We start from the raw sequence: 19,600 nt of genomic DNA, 5'->3' as shown, positions 1-19,600 counted from the left end.
TGAAGCAGGAATGAAGCAGTGTTTTATAGCATTTTACTGTAATTTAAAAATATGAAGTTAAACGATATCAGTGCAAGTGAGGAAGGTCGTCAGTTGGCTGAAAAACCAAATCCACCAAGTGACTAAATCAACAATTTGTTAGATTATTAAAAAGAAAGAATGTGCTGACCAGCTAAGCAACAGCAAAGAGTCTGACAGATCACAGACGACAAGTAAATGATTGCAGAATTATTTCCATGGTTAAGAAAAAACACTTCACAGAATTTAACTAAGGCAAGAATTATATTGAAAAGGTTTATTGCCAAAGTCTATAATCAAGAGATGCCGTCACAAATGCAGAAAATATGAATACAGACATTTTACAACAAGGTGCAAAAGACCAGTTACAAGCAAGAACAAGAAATCCAAATTAGACTTTTCCAGAAAACAGATGAAAGAGGATTCATTAGCTGGGCCCACATCCTCAGTTTAGGTTTTGCAGCGTTATTTAGTAGATAAAGGCGAATAAAGGCACATGAACTAATGAAAAGTGAAGAAGTGAAGGAATTGAAAAAAGGGCAAGGAGGGTGGGGCACGGAAATAAGAACGAACGGCCCTTAGAACTGGGGGTGTCATATATAGATAAGACCCAGAAGGGGCATGTTTGGAGTCGTGGTCCTGCTCCTGGAATTCAGATATTTTATCTCCAATATATAGTACTAGAATGGTGGAAGAAATAAGTATGAAGAAGGAAAGAAACAGCTCATGATCCAAAGCTTACCACAGCATCTGTCAAATATGGATATAATGCCTGTTTATTGATGATGTGACTGCTTTTTTTTTTTTTTACTTTTTGTGTCCCGTTTGGATCTTTAGCCATCAGAATTGTTGTCTTGAGGCCAAGAAAGATGCCAAGCGATTTCTTTTACCAAGTGGATCATCATGGCCTTGCCATATTGGTCCATTTGATTGACCTTTATTATAATTATGAATTTATTTTATTTTCAGTTGCTACAAACGGGACAGACATGACTGGGGGATAGGACAGGGAGAAAGAATGAAAGAAAGAGAGGGAGAGAAAGAAAACCAAAGGGGAGAAGAGACGGTGAGAAGGGGGGGAAGAAAGAAAAAAAAAGAAAAACAAACAAAACACCTGGATCACCTGTATGGAGAAAAAAAACAGAAGAGAATGATGATGTGACTGCTGATAGAAGCAGCAGGATGAACTGTGCAGTGTACAGGGCTGTACTCTGACTGACCCAGACAAAGCGATTAGGTAAGAAGCAAAAGCAAACAGCAAAGGCAGCCCAAGAAGCAAACAAATGGGATGTTCTGTAAAAAGTCAGTTGCCTAATCTTAGTTCAGCAGAGCAGCCTTTCAGTTATTGAAGATAAAACTTAATGCAGAAAGACCCACAAAGAAGGTGGTTGCAGTAAAGGCTCAGAAGAACAGAGCATTTATTGACTTTCATTTGGTCTAGATATCAGGCAGTCATTGGGCGCAAACAATATTTATCCAAATATTAAAAACCATGTTAATGTTAATTGATTTGAGCCTATGAAAATGAGTGAGGTGGATGTATAAAAATGTCAGTAATTCCAAAATAGTTAATGCAGTTTTTTTCTAAAACCCCTTGAATTACAGCTGAAAGTCTGCACGCATACATATTTATGATCAGTCAATTTCCAGTGCGCTGTGGTCATGTACAAAGGCAAAACTGCAAAAAACTGTCTTGTCTTGTGGCCTAAATGTGTGAGATAAATGAAGACTGTATAAAATATGCTTGGCACAATATATTGTATATCGATGACCTTTATTTAACTGGCCGCAGGTTGTATCTTAAACAAACATTACAAGTAATTGTTTTAATGTTTTTGGAAGGCAATCTTAAGTGTATGTGACCTAAACTGAAAATTCACCCTCACAACTTACATATAACAATGCCACAAAAAAGAAAAAAAAAAAACAATCACAGAGAGATGCCAAATGATTTTTTTTATTGTCCAAAAGTGGTTAAAATACAAGGCATAGATGAGGAAATGCTGGGTCTGTTTTGACAAGTAGAGGCAAGAGCACAATGACTGATCACTGGTTAATCATTTAAACTTAAACACAACTATAAAAAAAATAAGGGAAAATAATACGTACTATGTATATGTGTCACTGACACTAAAGTGCAGTGTTCTGTTGCATAACATTTTTGGTACAAATATCTACTTGCTAGTGTGGGTGATCTACCTACATTTGACATTTACTGGGTGCTTTGTTAAAAAAAAAAAAAGCCTGCACACTGATCCAGATGAATCATCAAATTACAAGCAATGACCACTGTTAATGAGTATTGCCTGTTCCTTTGACTGAATTAACTCCCACATGTAAAAGCAGCATCAAAAGCAGATGTGAAGGACAGTATGTCTGTTTCAGTCTGTGATCGTATTAAAAGGAAAATGATGCCATGGGGGGAAAAACCCCAACAACTATAAAATAAGATTAGTCACTATGGTCAGTGGAAATGTACTGTTAGCAAACATCAAACAGTGGTAAATCTTTCATTATGAACACACACAGTTCCTTCCAAAATATAAACATAGGACTTAAAGCCTGCTTTGTATCATCAAAATTCATCCAAAATTGTAGTACAGCAAAAAGTGGTTATCACCTCAATGTTCTCCACAGCAGTTCGAGCAGCAACTTCTCTTCTGGAAAACTGAATAAATACCTTTTCTGGCCCGAGTCAGGCCAGGAGATCAATATCTCTTTAAGAGCTGCTTTTGGCTGGGAGGACATTATTCTCAAAGTGTCCCTGGTTGGTGATGTTCCCTGCTGGGTAGTATCTGGCCACCACAAAGGAAGAACCATCTGATGCAGTGGCTTTACCGACACCCAGCTGTTTAGTGCTCTTCCACACCATTGCTGTGAAATGGCCTAGGCGACATATAAAAGGAGAAATGATGAATAGAAAGAAATTAGAAAGGCAAAATCTGGACCACGTAAGAGAGAGAGAAACGTGCTTTTACTGTAGTGAACAGTTGAGGCTAAGTTCACACGCTCTTCAGTTTATCCAAATATTTGCAGACACAGGAATTTTAATTCCTCTCTCATTCATCGCTTCGAAATCTCTCCTCTTGCCTCGACCGCTTTAGTCCTTTCTTAAGGGAACTTTGCATGACTCAGTGTGAATCACTGCGATGACCTACTAGTGATCTGCTTCATGTGTGATTAAGTTACACCAGCTCATGTACACTGGTGTCTGAGGCTATGGGAAACCATCTGGAGGAATTAAGGCACAGTGGATGTGACATGCAGGGTTAGAAGTGATGCATAGGATTGTAATTTCCCCTCAGTTTCTCCTTGGCTGGTCACAGTCAAGCAGTTGCACGTTGTCTGAGGTGTGACATCAGCACAAGAATAACAACAACCTTCTCCATGCCTGAATAAATGTGACACTGAGAGGGAGAAACTGACATCGAGTAAACAAAAAACGACAAAGAAACAGAGAAAACAACAAACTGGAAAAAAAGATGAAAAAAGACAGTTAGAGATAGATGTGCATGAATCTCACCGGTGCCAGAGGAGAAACCGGGACGGTTGAAGTTGTACTGTTTCACTTCATCATACCAGCGGTCTGCCACATCCTTACCTGCACATGCAAACAACTGGCTTGAACTTAAAGGAAAATCAAATTAGCCTTGTGTCACACAGTAAGCAGAAAGCACTCTACAAATCCTCCTTAAGCTCCTGCTTACAGTGCTGCACTTTTTGTCACACTGTGCCTCACTGTGTGTGTATCTTGTGAAATACACCGGTCTGTGCTGACATATTTCTGCACTGAGTCATAGTATCTGAAGTGGAAGGGAAATGGATCCCAGCTGTTCACTTGCAGGGTTTGGCAGACACCACAGAGGATCTAATTTAGGCTTCACAGGCTAAAATAATGCATCTGTGGAAGAAGGTGTCTTATTAGATTTTCCTGCCACATTCTCACAGAAACCTACATGTACAGGACATCTGAATTACTGTAAAGTTTAGACAAATTCAAATGCAGAAAATAACCTGTCTGGTCATAAGAGGCCCAAGCCAGGTTTTCGCCACAGCTCCCTCTACTGGACTCCACGCTGTGTTTTAGGATCCGTGTGCTGGCCAGACTTTCAGCATAGCTGTAAAGAGAGACAAAGGAAATTGTACAGTGTACTGCTTGAGTTAATTCCCATTTATACTTTGGGTGATGCATGTGTGGATGCACACTTTCAAAAGTCCAACTCTTCATCAGTAAATTGAAGAGCTAGGAAAAAAGGAAAGAAATTTTGCTTGTCATGTCAGAGACTTCTTCAGTTCTAAAAACAAACAGTGAACAGTCTCCAGATATTTTGGAGGTGGCCGTTGTCAGGCAAGGTGTGAGTGGGGGTTGAAGCACCTGGTAAGGGATCTCAAGACTGGACTATCAGTCTCTTCCCAGGTGCTTCGACCCCCCCCACTCAAAATATCTGCAATACTCCAGCTTTTGCTTTAAAAACTGAAGGAGCCTGTTGGATGAAAGGTCTTAGACGAGATGTTTTCTGCTTAAATAAGTCTAGTTTCTTTCTTTTTAAAAAGCTCAAAGGACTACCTGGATGATTGGGAACTTATACAGACATATTTCATCAAGAATAATTTCAAGAGCTTTCACATTTTTAAAGCTTGCTACAATATCCTGTTCTACACTTCTACAAGAAACAGAACAACAACCTTAAACCTGTGGTGCAGAAACAGAAACCATTTCCTCTGTAAACAATCTGGGTTAGCCCAACCCTTGGATCATTTCAAGGGGTCAAAATACATTTTCATAGACTAATTTGATGTTGTAAAGTCATAAAGTTAACTCACTACAAACATATAGGAGTAACTGCTGTCCTATGAACTTTGTAGTGATATAATTCAGGAGCAGTGTCCAGGATATTCTAATTTATAATCAATTCCAAGGTAGTTTCTACAGTTTTCACATGTTAGCATAGCTGTTCATATAGGTGTGCAGTGGCCTGATTGACCCACACAATGTGCTGTGGATCCAGAATGCATGTTAAATTCTTCCTTGTCGAGGTCATTTGGGTTTTTTGGATGAAAAGAAAAACATATGTTGTGGAAGCAGTGAGATCTGTTATCCATTTTGGCTGAACTGTGCTTTAAACTTAGTTTATTTATGTTTTTCATACACAAATCATGTCCAAGACACACAGCGTGTAAGAGCTGTGTGCCCAGTCAGTTTACACAAAGAGTGAGACAGACCCCATTCGTCGAGTTCCAGTGAACTGAGTTTTCCATGCAAGCATCAGATTATCTCAAAATTCCAATACTGATATTGGAATACTGATAGATATTACAGTTAAGTTCATACATGGCTTTTAAAATAATACTGTCATTTTAATTGTGCTTCAAATGTTCCTGTGAGGGATCAACTGAAGAGGTTTTTAGCGCCATGTTATTGTTGCTTTGCACCATCACACATGTTCAAGAAAATGGAGAAAGACTTTTATGACAGCTGCCTCGGTCCTTCCTGACAGCGGTGGACAAGCTGACATACTCGAGAGATTTAACTCTCTTGTGGAGCTTCTCTAAGAGTCTAGTGGAAATGAAGCTTTATTCAAACTTCATTTGAATAAAATGCTAATGCAGCTGCAATTAGTGACAACAAATTGTCAACAAAACCTGTAATCACAATGAAAACAAACCAAACACCCAAGATATATTTTTTTATAATTTGTGGTTATTGCATCTGACAGGCTACGCTGGAACTGTCACTGTTATCCGGAGCAGTTTGACAGTGACTAGTATGTGCAGTCCTTGCTAATTAGGTTTCTAATTTGATCTGTGTGTGCATTAACCCACCGGGCAGCCTCTTTGCTCAACTTGCTGCTCAACTTTAGCGGAGGAGCCTGGTGCTTCATCCTGTAGTCGTTGTGGCACCGCAGCACCTCCTCAGCAAACTGCTTTGAGGCTGGGAGACAAACAGGACAGACAGGAAGCCTAAGTCAGCCTCTGACAAAACAGACGTAATGATGCAACATGAAGACTCGGGGAAGGTTGCAGAATACAAACTCAAGCTGAAACCTACAGCCTGAGTGACCTCAGATAGCGAGTACCAACTTGGTGACAGGTGATGAAGTAGAAAACATCATCTGGATCAGCCCCCTCCCCCATACCACCACCACCACCACTGGTGCCTATCACTCATGGGGCTTTTCATGAGTCTCACAGTCTCTTGAGCACTCACACAATAGGCACATTGAAACAGCCCCGCAGAAACAACAAGGCTGAGAGAAAGCATGCAGCACCACTATTAATCTTACCTTACAATTTAGTGCCATCAAAGAGGACAGTAAATTAATAACAGAAAAGGACATCGGACAGAAATTAGATTTAGACTTCTGTATGTGGTCTGTTCTAATTTTAAAAGAGCATTGCCCACAAATGCAGACAGTAAACAAACATGCCGGCTCTTGTACAGCTACATGGGGACAAAGTTCAGCCAACAATAAACATCAAAAGCTTCAGGGTGTAATATCTGCTTACCTGATTTTCCCATGTTGCTGACACAGGAAGCCTTCAAGTAAGATCAGGAACAAGCTTAGAGCAAAGTAGAAGCAGCCTCTCCTCTGTGCTGTTTTCAGACTCCACTCTCTCACTGTTACTTTCTCTTTCTTAAGTGCAGTGTAATGCTGGCACTCTGACAGTGCTTCTAATGCATTTATTTCTTGGTTTTTCCTGTCTCATTCTACCGTGAACTCACATAAACTTTTGCAGTCTTCCCCTTTAGCTCTATCGGGATGTAACAATTATTGCTCAACTATTCCTCTTTTTCATTTGTCCTTCCTTTGGCCACACACCATACTATCTGCATGCCCTACTTCTTCCTTTCTGGCCTAGAGAAGCACACACCCAAGCAGGGGAGCCCCTGCAGTCACTGGTGACATCATCTCTGTGAGACACATGCCCATATATGGCTCTGAACTCCTTATATTCAGGAAAACATTGCCCCTGGTAGCCCTGTACTTCTTTTCTCACAATCTACATGTTCATGATGAAGAATTAAGCTAAATAGTGTGCACTAAGGACAATAAATGTCTTTCACTTTCACTACTGGGGACTCGTTTAATACCCCGAGGATCAATATGTTCCATTGTTATTCCCAGTGCACCCAAATGAAAATGAGCGATTCCTTAATTCCCTCCCTGGATTGAAATTAGTAACTGACAAATTTCCCCTTGAAACAAAGTGATTCAATATTCATCATGCTACAGAAAAGCTGCAGAGCTTTTGCCATGTTACCCACCACACTTTATCCATGTCTTCTACCAAAGATATTTGTCATTTCATAATAAATAATAAAAGCAGGGCTGGCTTGCAGCAAAACCTCACACAGATTTACCTCATATTTTATCACACATCTGTCTGACTCTGCTTTGGAAATCGTGTCTGGAGTATTTTCTTCATGTTACAGCTTGTGTAAAGAATACTTTAGAAAACAAAACACTCTTACAGCTCTCTTACTGCCATCAATAGGATTTCATTGTGTCAGCACCAAAGTGCTCTGAGGAAACTGCTTAATGTTTAAAAGCAGATGATGCAGAGTCTTTACTGGCTAATTTCCCAGTTGTTCAGCCACAGTTTGCTGGGCTTGAATAAATCAAGGCCAATGAGGACACGCAGCACGGAATATGAATGCACGTAGGATCAAGATATTTAAACGTCTTGCAAATATGCAGATATTTTAAAGACTGATGGATGCACGCCATAAAATCTTGACAGTCTATTTATAATGACATAAATACAAAACTAATCATGTCTTCAGCTGTATTTTGCATTTGGCAGTAATGCTGACATGCTCAACAACTGAACAGAATAAACAGTTGTATATTTCGTGAGCCTACTGCTGTGCTAGTGTTATCGTGTAGTTTAGAGGACCGCTGTAAAACCTCTCAGACTTAAAAGGATTTATATTTGGCTACGTAGGGCAGCGGTTTACACACTTGCCTAACAAGTGAAAGATCCCTGTTTTGATCCCAGATGGATACACAAATCCCTTTGGGGTTGTGTCAGGAAGGACATCTGGTGTAAAAATCTGCTAAATCAAATATGTTGAACTACCTGCAGAGGCGACCCCTTGTGAATAAGGGGGTAGATGAAAGTAGCTCTGTACTGAGGCTATGCTCTCTGCAACGGTTTGTAATTTTTGCTGTTCTGGCAACTGATGCAGCAGTTCATGCCATGAATACAATACATGGTAATCCCAAAGACAACTTCGTAAATGAGTCAGCTGAATGTTAATTTGCAGTATAGGCTTCAGGTGTTGGTCTCTAATGAGATGCAATGAAAACGAAATGATTCAGCATTTAAAAATGTGAAATTTGGAAAAGTGGGGAAAATGGGTCCTTGTTTTGTCAGACGACGTATGTGCTGTTCTCTGGGCCAAAAATTCAAGAACAAATCCAGAAATGGTGGTTAAATAAGTGTGAGACATAGCTAAAGTTAGTTATATATCCTACTGAGGCAATCATCCACTCATCTTTAATAAATGAAAATAAGACTTTACTGACAAACTCTGTGATGCTTTGAATTGTAATTATTTCATTTGCCACAAGGTGGGTCTGTTAGCAAAGGTACTCAGTGTGGCCATTAGTCACACTAAGTGCAACTAATGGCATCCTGGTTTCATAATACGAGTGGACATGATGGGATTCATGTGAAAAGTCAAGCCACTTGATTTCTCATTAGCTGGATAGTGCTATCTTAACAAATAGATTTCCTCCCTGCTACCATCTGCAGAGTGATGGGACTGGACAGCTGGAAGAAGACATTTACGTAGTGCTCTCGACACGCCGGAACTTTACAGCAATATATCTTAATTCGTACTAATTGAGATAGTTGTTGAGTGTGTAATATCAAAGAGTATACGCAGTGCGAAAGTGTGTGTTTGTATGCATGTGGTAACAGGGATAGCACAATTTATAAGGAGAGCCCCTTTTAGAGGGACAGTACAGACATTGATCCATGCAGATATTAGATCATTTATCTCTGCACACTGTCCGTATCTGCTGTAGATATTGCTTGGCTCTCCTCCCTGTCAGCTGTGACATCGTTCCTTAACTTCTCTCCCCATCCCTATCTCTTTCTCCAGGTCTCGTATCCCGGACCACCACACCGTCAACCTGTAATTTTCTTTTTTTTTTTCCCACTTGAAACCTCCGAGGAATCTTCCCGCAGGTCTTGTCCTAAAGAGAAGAGAAAACCAAATTCTTTCTTGAACAGAACAGGTTTTCCACTCCTGTCATGACTGCAGTGGATGTGGATTTATGAGAACAGAAATATGAAATAACTCATACTGGGGCTGTAAGTGCACTTAGTTTCATATAATTCCTCTTTAGCGGTCCCAGGAGGAAGGTGAGGACTTTTTAATAACTCCTTCCATTCACCTCCATCCTTATTAAGGGGTCTAGTTGAGTGAAAATGGAGACATCTACTGAGGGGGTGTTGAGAGGATTGATCTCGGCTGAGAAAAAAAAAAAAAGAAAGTGAGGGGGCTGCACTTTTTTTTTCCAGGCAGTTGTTGGATTCTCTCTCTCCAGAGCTCCGCTCCAGAATTTGACACATGAAGAAGTCTTTTATGGTGTCATTAGTGCAACTGTTCCATGGAGGACAAATGATTCTGTGGGTTAAGAGGAGTTAATCACCTGCCAGTCAAACCTCATCAAGCCGCCTCTACGGATGAGGCGCTATACAAATCTCATCATATTTATGGAGCCTCAATTAAGCCGATACAGGCAAGGAGACACATGCATAAAGAAGAGAGTGACAGGGGTAGGAGAGGGAAGGCTTGGAGTGGGAAAGAAAGAAAACGAGATAGTGGGAGACAGTAAGAGCTGGACGACGCTTGTCTGACACTAAGCAGCAGAAATGTAATGTCTTAAAAGGCCATCACAGTCAATAAAGTTCCTAATGTGCTTAAAGCAATTACTGTGTCCGGAGAGGAACAGAGTGCATGCAGGATATTAACCCCAGTAACCCACTCTATCTGGACCATAATTAAATTATCCTCACATCCTCATTCTCATACAGACACACATGCACGCACTCAAACCACACACTTCAGCAAGCGTGCATTCATTTATGCATGTTCACAGGAAGTGTGTGGAGAACTGTGTGTCAGCTGATACCTTGAACTGTGAAAAGAGGAGAAAGTAACAGGCTGATTATGATGTGGATCTATGGGAGCAGCACTAACAAGTATTATTTGACCTTGACATTGATTGATGTGTCATGTTTTGATTAAAACAAGGAGACTGCCAGTCTCTCAGAAAACTGCAGGCTCTCACGCATCAATTGTCAGTCGACGGGTCGGTGATGTCTCCGACAGCATATAATAATCTTCAGTAATTACTTATTTCAAGGGCCCTTTAGTTCCATTTAAAAGTGATGTGTGTAATAATTGACAGGTTCCAGCAAAGGTATTTATAATTTAGTATTAAGTCTAAGGGGGTCATGACTAATTGATATCAAGGAAGAAAGTGAATTCAATCAACTTTTTCCCACTCGTCCATCTGTTTGTACATAATTTCAATTTCCTTCTAGCTCTTAGTGTTTAAAGAGGCTTTCTAACTCTTTTTAGCATTTGGATCTGCTGCCCGTTCCTTCTGCTCTGCTTCTTTTCACCCGGCATTATGCATATTCAAGTTTAAATAGTTATGCCCAAGTAACATAGCTAATATGCTTCTTGGGCTGATTTAATGCCATTTAATAGTTGTCATACAAAATAATATTTGCAGAGCCAGGGAGAATTCTTGACACTACAGACCCTAATTATTGCCTCTGAAAATAACAACCCAGCCTTAAGCATTCTGCATGGGCTCCCGAAGGCGCTTTTCTCAGCATCTAGGACAGCTTTTGTGGCTGGGCTTGGCAGTTTGCTAATTTTGTATTTCTAGATGGTGCCTCTTTGGTTTATTTTGGGCTGTGCTTGTATCATTAAGTACTTTTTCATGACCTTGCTTTGGGAATGCTAAGGTGTTTCTTCAGGTTAGCGTTAAATAAAGTTCCCTTAAATGCCACAATTAGGTTTGCACGTATTTGCACAGCGACACAATTGTTGTAGTTTTGCCTCAGTACAGCACTGCAGTGCATGATTTCAGCTTTAATACAAGGGGTAAACAAAAGCATCACCTCAGCTGTTTAGGAGTTAAAATCATTTTCATACATATCCCCTCATTTTCAGAAGTTCAAAGTTAATTAGACAATGGACTGACAAGCAGTTTCGCAGAAAGATGAGTCCTTTTCTCTATTTTATGACAAATTAAGCAGATAAAAAAATGCATATTAAACTTTCATTTGGTAGCTGGTCACTGGAACTCTTAATATGAAGGCCTGGACCGTGGTGTAACCTGCCCTTGCGCTATGGTAGCTGTGACAGGCTCTAGACGCCCCATCCCTGATAAGAATAAGTCAAAGAGAATGGATACATGTATGAACCAATCAGAGAACTAGCAAAAAACTTGAAGTGGCCAAATTGAAAATCCGGTACATTTTAAAAAAGAATGAATTCACTTACCAGGTCAGCAACACCAAAAAAAAAACCCTTAAGGTCCACAGAATATGACTAAAGTGGATGATCGTGAAATTCTTTCCTTGGTGAAGAAGAAGAAGAAAATCTTCTAGCCCAGGGGTGGGCAATCTCAGTCCACGAGGGCTGGTGTCTCTGCAGGTTTTAGATGTGTCCTCGAACCAACACAGCTGATTTAAATGGCTAAATTAGCTCCTCAACATGTCCTGAAGTTCTCCAGAGGCCTGGTAATGAACTAATCATGTGATTCAGGTGTGTTGACCCAAGGTGAGATCTAAAACCTGCAGGGACACCGGCCCTTGTGGACTGAGATTGCCCACCCCTGTTCTAGCCTCTAAATGTCTAGTCAACTCAAGAACACTCTGGGGGAGGTAAGTGTATCATTGTCAAAATCTGGGGGAGGTAAGTGTATTATCGTCAAAGTCTAGAGCTTGTCAAGTGATTTCTTGCTGAATGGAATACAGAACGTTTACAACAGGGGTGTCAAAAACGAGGCCCCGGGGCCCGACAAAGATTCCAATCTAGTCCACTGGACAGTGTTGGAAAATTTGTTGACTTTGAGCTATATTTGGATCATTTTAACAGCTTTTCCTGCTGACAAAGTCCTCCCCTATTAGCAATTACGCTACACTAAAATAAACAAGCAATAGACAAACAGTGAAATTAAAATTCTTTCATCGTTTCTCTAAAAATATCATTTGTTTTTACAATGAGCCCACAATTTAAAATAATAATAAAAATTAATGATAATACCTGTGAATTAAAATTAACAGCCTGCATTATAGTTAAAGGACAGTCTTTTTTGTAATTTTTCACATTTATGTTTTATTTCTTGCATTTTAAGCCCCAGGAGTCACACTGACAGCATTTTTTTTAATCACACTGAAAGAAAATTGAGATTTGCTGTTGAAATTGTGTGCTTTGTTTTTCTTCTTCTTATATTAAATATCACAGACATCAAATGTGTAATTACACTTCCTCACACTTGTAGAAAGCAAAGTTTCACTGGAATGACTCACTTACCATCAAAGAGGGCTGTGTGTGCCCCCTGATGTGAAACGAGTTTGACATCTTTGGTGCAAACCCCTGGTTACATTTAAGAACAAGAAGGAAAGATTGTCAGTGTTACGCATGGGCATGTATGGATGCCAGTGGAACCAGGTCACTAGCTTTTATTGATAATGTGAGTGGAGATGGAAGTAGCAGGATCTGAAGCGTACAGGGCTATGCTCTCTGCTCAGATTCAGCCAAATGCTGAAAAACTGACAAGTGGATAATGACCCAAAGCATACTACAAAAGCAACCAAAGAGTTTGTCAAACCAAAGAATTGGCATATTTTTAATGAAAAAGTCAGTCACCTTATGTCAACCCAACAGAGAATGATTTTCAGTTATGAAGGACAAAACAAAAGCATGAGACACCCACAAACAAATAACACCTTAAGCCGGCTGCAGTAAAAGCCTACCAAATCATTTCAGCAAAGGGGACATGGCATTTAGTGATGTCCACTGGCTCATGGCTATGCAGGCATCGAGGGAAAATGATTTTCATCATTTATCTTCATATTTAAAATTTGGTCCTGTGTATAAAATGTATGTAATTCCCAAACAGTTAATCCCAAAATGTTGTTAAAACCGCTTGAATTAAGCTGAAAATTTGCACTTCAATCACATGTTGATCATTGTGATGGACAGAGGACGAAAACTACTAGGACAATTTTTGGATTGTCCGAATACTTACAGACTTAATCGCATGCTTGTGAATATAGAGATAGATGGATCTGAGGGACATTTATTATGCTGAATGGGTCTCCAAAGCTCTAGTGAGAGGGAAAAAAGGTGTTAGTCCATCAGCAGACTGTCAACCACACCCACACACACACACACACACACACACACACACACACACACACACACATAGAAAAACATAGAAAGAAAGAGAGAGAGGGAGAGAGACATGAATAATATTCAGCCATCAACTCTTGAACGATAGGAAGGATATTTTTTGCCAGTGGTCACCTGCAGTCTGTTGCATCCACCAGTAGGCATGCATATCCAAGAACTGCTTATGCATATGGATATGCAGGCCTTTTCATATGAGCAACAATTTGTCACCCTGCTGTGTTTAAGCTGACACAATGAACAGAGTGTGAGTATTATGAACTGAGTTCGTGCATGGAATTTAATCAAACCAACTGCTGCAAACCCAGCAGGAATTACATCTTAAACCACATTACAGCAAGTAAGCACTCTTCAAATATTCATACATACGTCCTTGGGGTATTTGACTATCACATGTTAATGAATATTTCATGATAAAAATAGTAACCCCTGAGCGGACTAGATTTTCAAACATGCTTTAGAGCAGATTTAAGGAACTTTCTCAGTGTGTTAGCAGATAGGAAATTATGATATTAATCAGTACATGCAGAACTGTATCTGTGCTTCAATCTGCTGCTCCTCCAGTGCTGTGAACTGATTGCCTCCTCACTGCACTGAAGAGTCGAATGTGAATGAGCATTGTTGCATTACTACACATAGAATAAGATATTTGGCACCATTGTGCCCCTCTCAAATACAAATACAAGCATAGTCTTCCTGACTGTCACACATGGCTGTAAGTCATGATTGGAATTAATGCATCCAGCCCATTGCAGTCTAATTTCATTAACTTTTACGAAGGTCATGTTCGATAGAGATGCAGTGCGTACAAGCAACAGCCTCCATGTCTGGAAAATTAAAACAGCCTCAAAGTGGCAAAAACCGCACTAACATGAGTGGCCACTTGAAGCTGGCTCCAAATGAGAATTTGATTAGACTCCCATATTAAAATGTGCAACTTTACAGCAGAAATAAACATGGTTATAATGTGGTAGAGATGATGTGTCCAAGTTTCCCAGCTTTTATAAGATGTTTAAATTATATTACTTAAAGGCTGTATAATTAAGAGTCTGACAGCCTGGACTGACACTTGTAACACATGTGGCCAGTAGCTGTATGCTGGTCTTCACCTCTGCTAATTCCACTCACTAAACCTGAACAATTATCTGACAAATAGTATGGCTTGCTTTGTGATTAGAAAAGAGTAGATCAGAGTGACTGTTAGGTTTATATTGTGGATTGTCATTTATGCTTAGAAATATATAACCATTTTTTATTAGAGGTGTATAATCGATTGTGTAGTGATAGGATGTGTGATCCTCCAGAGTCTTTGCAGTGGTCTGCAAAGACTCTGTGTGCATTCCAGAGTGCTCTGGAATCACATCTATGTCCGTTTAGGTATAGGTGCCTTTTGTTTAGCAGGTGACTCGTTCATGGGGTCACCCCCCCTCCCACACACACACACACACGCATACCTACACATACACACAGACGGTACTCTTTGTTCACATGTACACCTATGTAAGATGTCATATCTTAATGAGACTATGCATATTCATGTAACCTCAATAAAGAACAGTGCTACGGGGGGGGCTGACTGGGAGTGACTGGGGTTCGAGCATCAGGAACAGCACTCGTCACAGTTCTGTCCCTCGTGCACGTGATTACCAAAGAACTTTGGTGACTTGCGTCTTGCTTTTGCCATTGTAGTAGAATTGTCTCGTTCCAGCGGTGGGTCTGTGCCAGACAAACCCATCAGTGACCGCTCAGGTTAAGCGAGTTGGAGACAAAATAAAAGAGGCAAGGTTGAGATGGTGGATTTACTACGAATCGGATGTTGAAGATGGCGCTGCCAAAGCTGGAGGAAAAGAGGAAGGCCACAGAAAAGATTCATGGATGTAAGGAGGACATGCAGACAGTTGGCGTGACAGCAAAGGATGCAAGAGATGGAGTGAGATGGAGATACCTGAGGCTGTGCCCTGAAAGGAGCAGCTGAAAGAAGAAGAAGAAGCCTGTAACAGGAGCTTTTGCACGCACTGTCCAGCTTTCGCTAGTGTAATTCTAATTTATTTGCATACCTCTTCTCAGGTATCTGTATCTGTGGGATTTACCAATAAATAGTCAACTTCAACTACATGCATCTTCGGAAACTAATTTAGCCTAAGGATGCTGAAGTCAAAAATTCTTGTGACAAGTGCAAGAATCTACTTCTACCGCTCAAAATCGGCTAATCTTATAGTGCAAATATGTGAGTATAAATGTAAGTCACTGTCGATACGGAGCAAACTCAAAAGTCCAGAAAGCATTTTTGTTTGCCTTGAGAAGTGCAAGCAAATATTTCAGTGAGCGATAAAGCCACTGGACAGCTCAATCCTGCATGTCTGTACCGCTAATATTCATTTTGTTTGCCCTCACTGCTCATTCTCTCTTCTTGTGGTCATGAATCACAGAAGGCCAGGAAGTACAAATAAAAAAAATTAATATGAAGTGAAAATGCATGACCGTAGCCTTGGGGAATAGAAGGACAGCAGGGTAGAGACCATTTGTGAGAATGTGTCTGTATGCGTGCATGTGCGAGACACATCAAGAAAAGGAACATTTCTCTCAGAGCAAAAATGAGATTGGGGAATTGGATAGAACGCTCCTCCACCCCTCCAATGAAAGGGGCTTTCTCATATCGCAGGAGGACGTATGAGGTGTGAAGCAAAGGCATTGGATCACGACCGGGTTCCCAAGCGTCTCGAAGACTTGATAAGAAAAAAAAGTACTGCAGCAGAATTAAGAGCTCATCATTTGGAGAAATTGCTTGGGAAACATCCAGAATTGTACCAATGCAAACGCTGATAAGGAAACTTCCTGCGAGAGCGAGCGTCAGTGTTTCAGCCTGAGAAACAAACGCTGATGGGCCGTACAGCATGTTTTAACACCGCAGTGCACAATATACAGTATCCAGCTCAACTCAACTCACTCACTCTATCACTGTGAATGTGCTTAGGATGGCACATGTACAGCTATACCCACACAACAAGCACCCACACAACAAGCACCCACACACACACACACACACACACACACACACACACACACACACACACACACACACACACACACACACACACACACACAGGCAAGGGTAGTAGACAGCCAGTGTGGAGATAGATGGAAGAGGTAAATAGGGGTGTCATGGCAGTGTGATGGAATGAGGCAAAGGAGAATTCATCCTGTGTTTCCTCTAGCCTCTGTCCCCCTGCTGACAGCATCCTGAAATAGGGCCCGCTGTGTCTGTATATAAGTGACCGTGTGTGTCTGTGTATGTTTGTGTGTGAGCATCTCTCTTTTCTATATGCTTCCTCCTCTTGCTGTGTGTATGGTTTTTTATTTATTTATTTATTTATTTATTTATTTATTTTAATTTTGTGTGTCTCCCTGTGTTGTGTATCATCTCAGTTCTGGAAACAGGATGAAAGCAGCCAATGTGAGGAGAGATAACAGTAGGGAATGAGCTAAAAGAGGGAGATAGCCCCCTGGGGGAAGATGAAACATCCTTACTGTTTCGTTTTTATGTTCAGATCTGGTTTGAACGGAAATCCCATCGGGCCAGTGGTCAGTAAAGTGTTATTAGATCCCACAGAGAATCTGTCTTTTGGATTGGCAATACAGCAGATAATCCTTTAAATGTTGTTGCTTTAAGGTACAAAGGACATAGTTGTAAATGTGGTAGGTATTTAGTGCATTCTGGGACAGGTTTGGGTCAATCGAAAGGCATTTGTATTTATAAAAGAGCGAGAAAACAATCCTAATGGTTAGCCTGGCAGATAAGAACACTTTAACCTTCTGCTGCTCGTTTTTTAACAGTGACTTAATTATGCACAGCATTTAAATTCACCAATCACTGACTAATTTGGTAGATATAATGTCTAAACGTCTCATTAACACAAATATCTAATCAGCCAATCAAATGGCAGAAATACAATGCATTTAGGCATTTACACATCAATTCAATTCCATTCAAATGTCTTTATTATGGCAATAAACAGATGCCAACATTTGCCTCAAGCCACTTTATACTGTAAGGTAAAGACCCTACAATAATACAGAGGAAACTTCAATAACCAGACAGAATGAGCAATCTGTTGGCGAAAGTGGGACAGAAAAACTGAGTTTTAACAGGAAGAAACCTCTGGGAGAACCAGGCTTAGGGAGAGGCAGCCATCTGCTGTGACCAGCTGGGGGTAAGGAGAGTAAGACACTTCAGCCTACCTTTATGACCACACTGTACAGCGTATCCATCTTCTGATTGCTGTTTCCAGTAGAATAATACGCCATGTCAAAAAGGTCAAATCATCTTAAACTAGTTTCTTGACCATGACAATGAATTGACAGTAATCAAATGGCCTCCATGGTCACCAGATTGCAATCTGATAGAGGACCTTTGGGATGTGGTGGAACAGGTAAATCACATCAATGATGCACTGCCGAGAAATCCGCAACAATGTTTCATGTTATCATGAACGATAATGTTTATGACGTGAAGAATTGAGGCAATTCTGAAGGCAAAAGGGAGTCTAAATAAAGTTGCTGGTGAATACATTTTTAATCAGGCAATTGACCAAAATGAAGCTTTTTCTCATCTTTCTGCCACATTTTGGACCATGACTGACTTTTGTGTTATTAAATAAGTGCTCTTTGGCAGATATAACGACGCCCTCTCGGGAACATACGCACCAAAAACACTATCAGTGAAGCAGGAGAAAAAATTCTGCAGAAGCAGTGGCAAAACCTGGCTTTAGGCGCTCCTTTGCAAATCAACAAGAAATCTTTTTTTTAATGCATTTGAATATATACTGTCTCCAGGTAGGTTCGGATTAAAAACTTCTTCAATATTACAGAACCTTTCTTTGGACTCACCTACTCGTTCTTAAATGGCACATTTGTATTTTTGCTGCCATTTACCTCATCAAATAAAATATACCTTTAAGTCGTTGTTGGAGTGCTGTGGGCTGGCCCTGCCATTTATAAATCGAAGTGGTTTTAAGCCAGCCTTCAATGAAATAGTGGAGCGCAAAGTAGTACTCTTATCCCCACTTGTTTAGTTCTCCCCATTTTTTTACTTTCAACTGTCTGTTTCTTTTTTCGCTCTCATTTTCTGGCTCCGTCTGGCTTTGTTTCCTACAGTCTCTCCTTCTTTCTGTCCCAAGGGATAAAGACCCTCCCAGCCTAGAGCTCGTTGTGCGTGTGTTTAGTAATTCGAATTAAAGTATTAGAGTTAAAAAGGAGGATTTCAGTCTGATTATGATGAAGGAAAAAATAATCCAAACTCTCCCTTATTGAAAAGAAAAAAAATTTCAGTGCAATACCACCTTTCAAGTGAACAGAGCTAAACAGACCAAACATGATTTGCTTTTAAGTAAAGCTGTCAGCGGGTTTGTGCATGTTTTCTCTGGGTGTGCATGAAAATGTTTGAGTGTTTGTAGGTGTGTGGATAAAGTGTGTCTCTTTGTGAGTGGCTATAAGTGAATGGGTCTCATCCGTCTGCCTTTCTTCTTCTTTTTTGCGGTGACTTTTCTTCTCGATTAAAAATGAATGCCTCCCCTTCTGCTCTCTGTCACTTTTCCCTGCTTCTGCACCCACTCCCTCTCTTTTTCACTATTATCCCCTCTATATCCTCTCTATTTTCTTCAAGCTATCTCTATATATCACTCCGCGCACGCATGCGTGCACACACACAGTGACACTTTCTTCCCTCCTTGCTCCTTGTAGCTCTCTCTTCCCATCTCATTCTCTGAGACCCCCTCTCTCTCTCTCTTTCTGAACATATTTCATCAAAGGCCCTGCACACAGGTAACACTCACCCTGATCTCATTAACTGCTGCTAAGCGCACAAGACTTGAAAGAGCACACTGTTTCAAACACACACACGTGCACACAAACACACATACATGTGCACAGACACACACACACAGCTTGTATAACCCTAACAGTTGCATAGGACAAGAAAATCAAAGCTGGAACCTTCCAGAGGGCTCATGTATAATTCTTAAACTGAGAAGTGTTATAACAATCTAATGATTTCAGGCTGAGGTGCGAATGCTGAGATAGGCCTTTATATTGGGTGTGTGTGTGTGTGTGTGTGTGTGTGTGTGTGTGTGTGTG

At 40.5% G+C, this 19,600-nt stretch overlaps 1 protein-coding gene across 1 annotated transcript; it reads right to left on the bottom strand.

The window, feature by feature from the left end:
- Positions 1 to 1,959: 1,959 nt before the first annotated feature.
- Positions 1,960 to 6,898, bottom strand: glipr2l (GLI pathogenesis-related 2, like). Its single transcript, XM_005738541.1, has 5 exons — positions 6,526 to 6,898; positions 5,842 to 5,950; positions 4,033 to 4,136; positions 3,542 to 3,619; positions 1,960 to 2,904 (listed from the first exon to the last, which is right to left on the bottom strand). Exons 1-5 carry the CDS (start codon positions 6,536 to 6,538, stop codon positions 2,738 to 2,740), a joined length of 471 nt encoding a protein of 156 aa, XP_005738598.1. The 5' UTR covers positions 6,539 to 6,898; the 3' UTR covers positions 1,960 to 2,737.
- Positions 6,899 to 19,600: the final 12,702 nt, after the last annotated feature.

This window comes from Pundamilia nyererei, unplaced genomic scaffold (assembly GCF_000239375.1).
Source record: "Pundamilia nyererei isolate P.nyererei 1_Seehausen unplaced genomic scaffold, PunNye1.0 scaffold00084, whole genome shotgun sequence".
In the NCBI taxonomy this organism is placed as follows: Eukaryota; Metazoa; Chordata; class Actinopteri; order Cichliformes; family Cichlidae; genus Pundamilia; species Pundamilia nyererei.
Note: the sequence above shows the minus strand (reverse complement) of the source record. Positions and strands in the feature narration are given on the sequence as shown.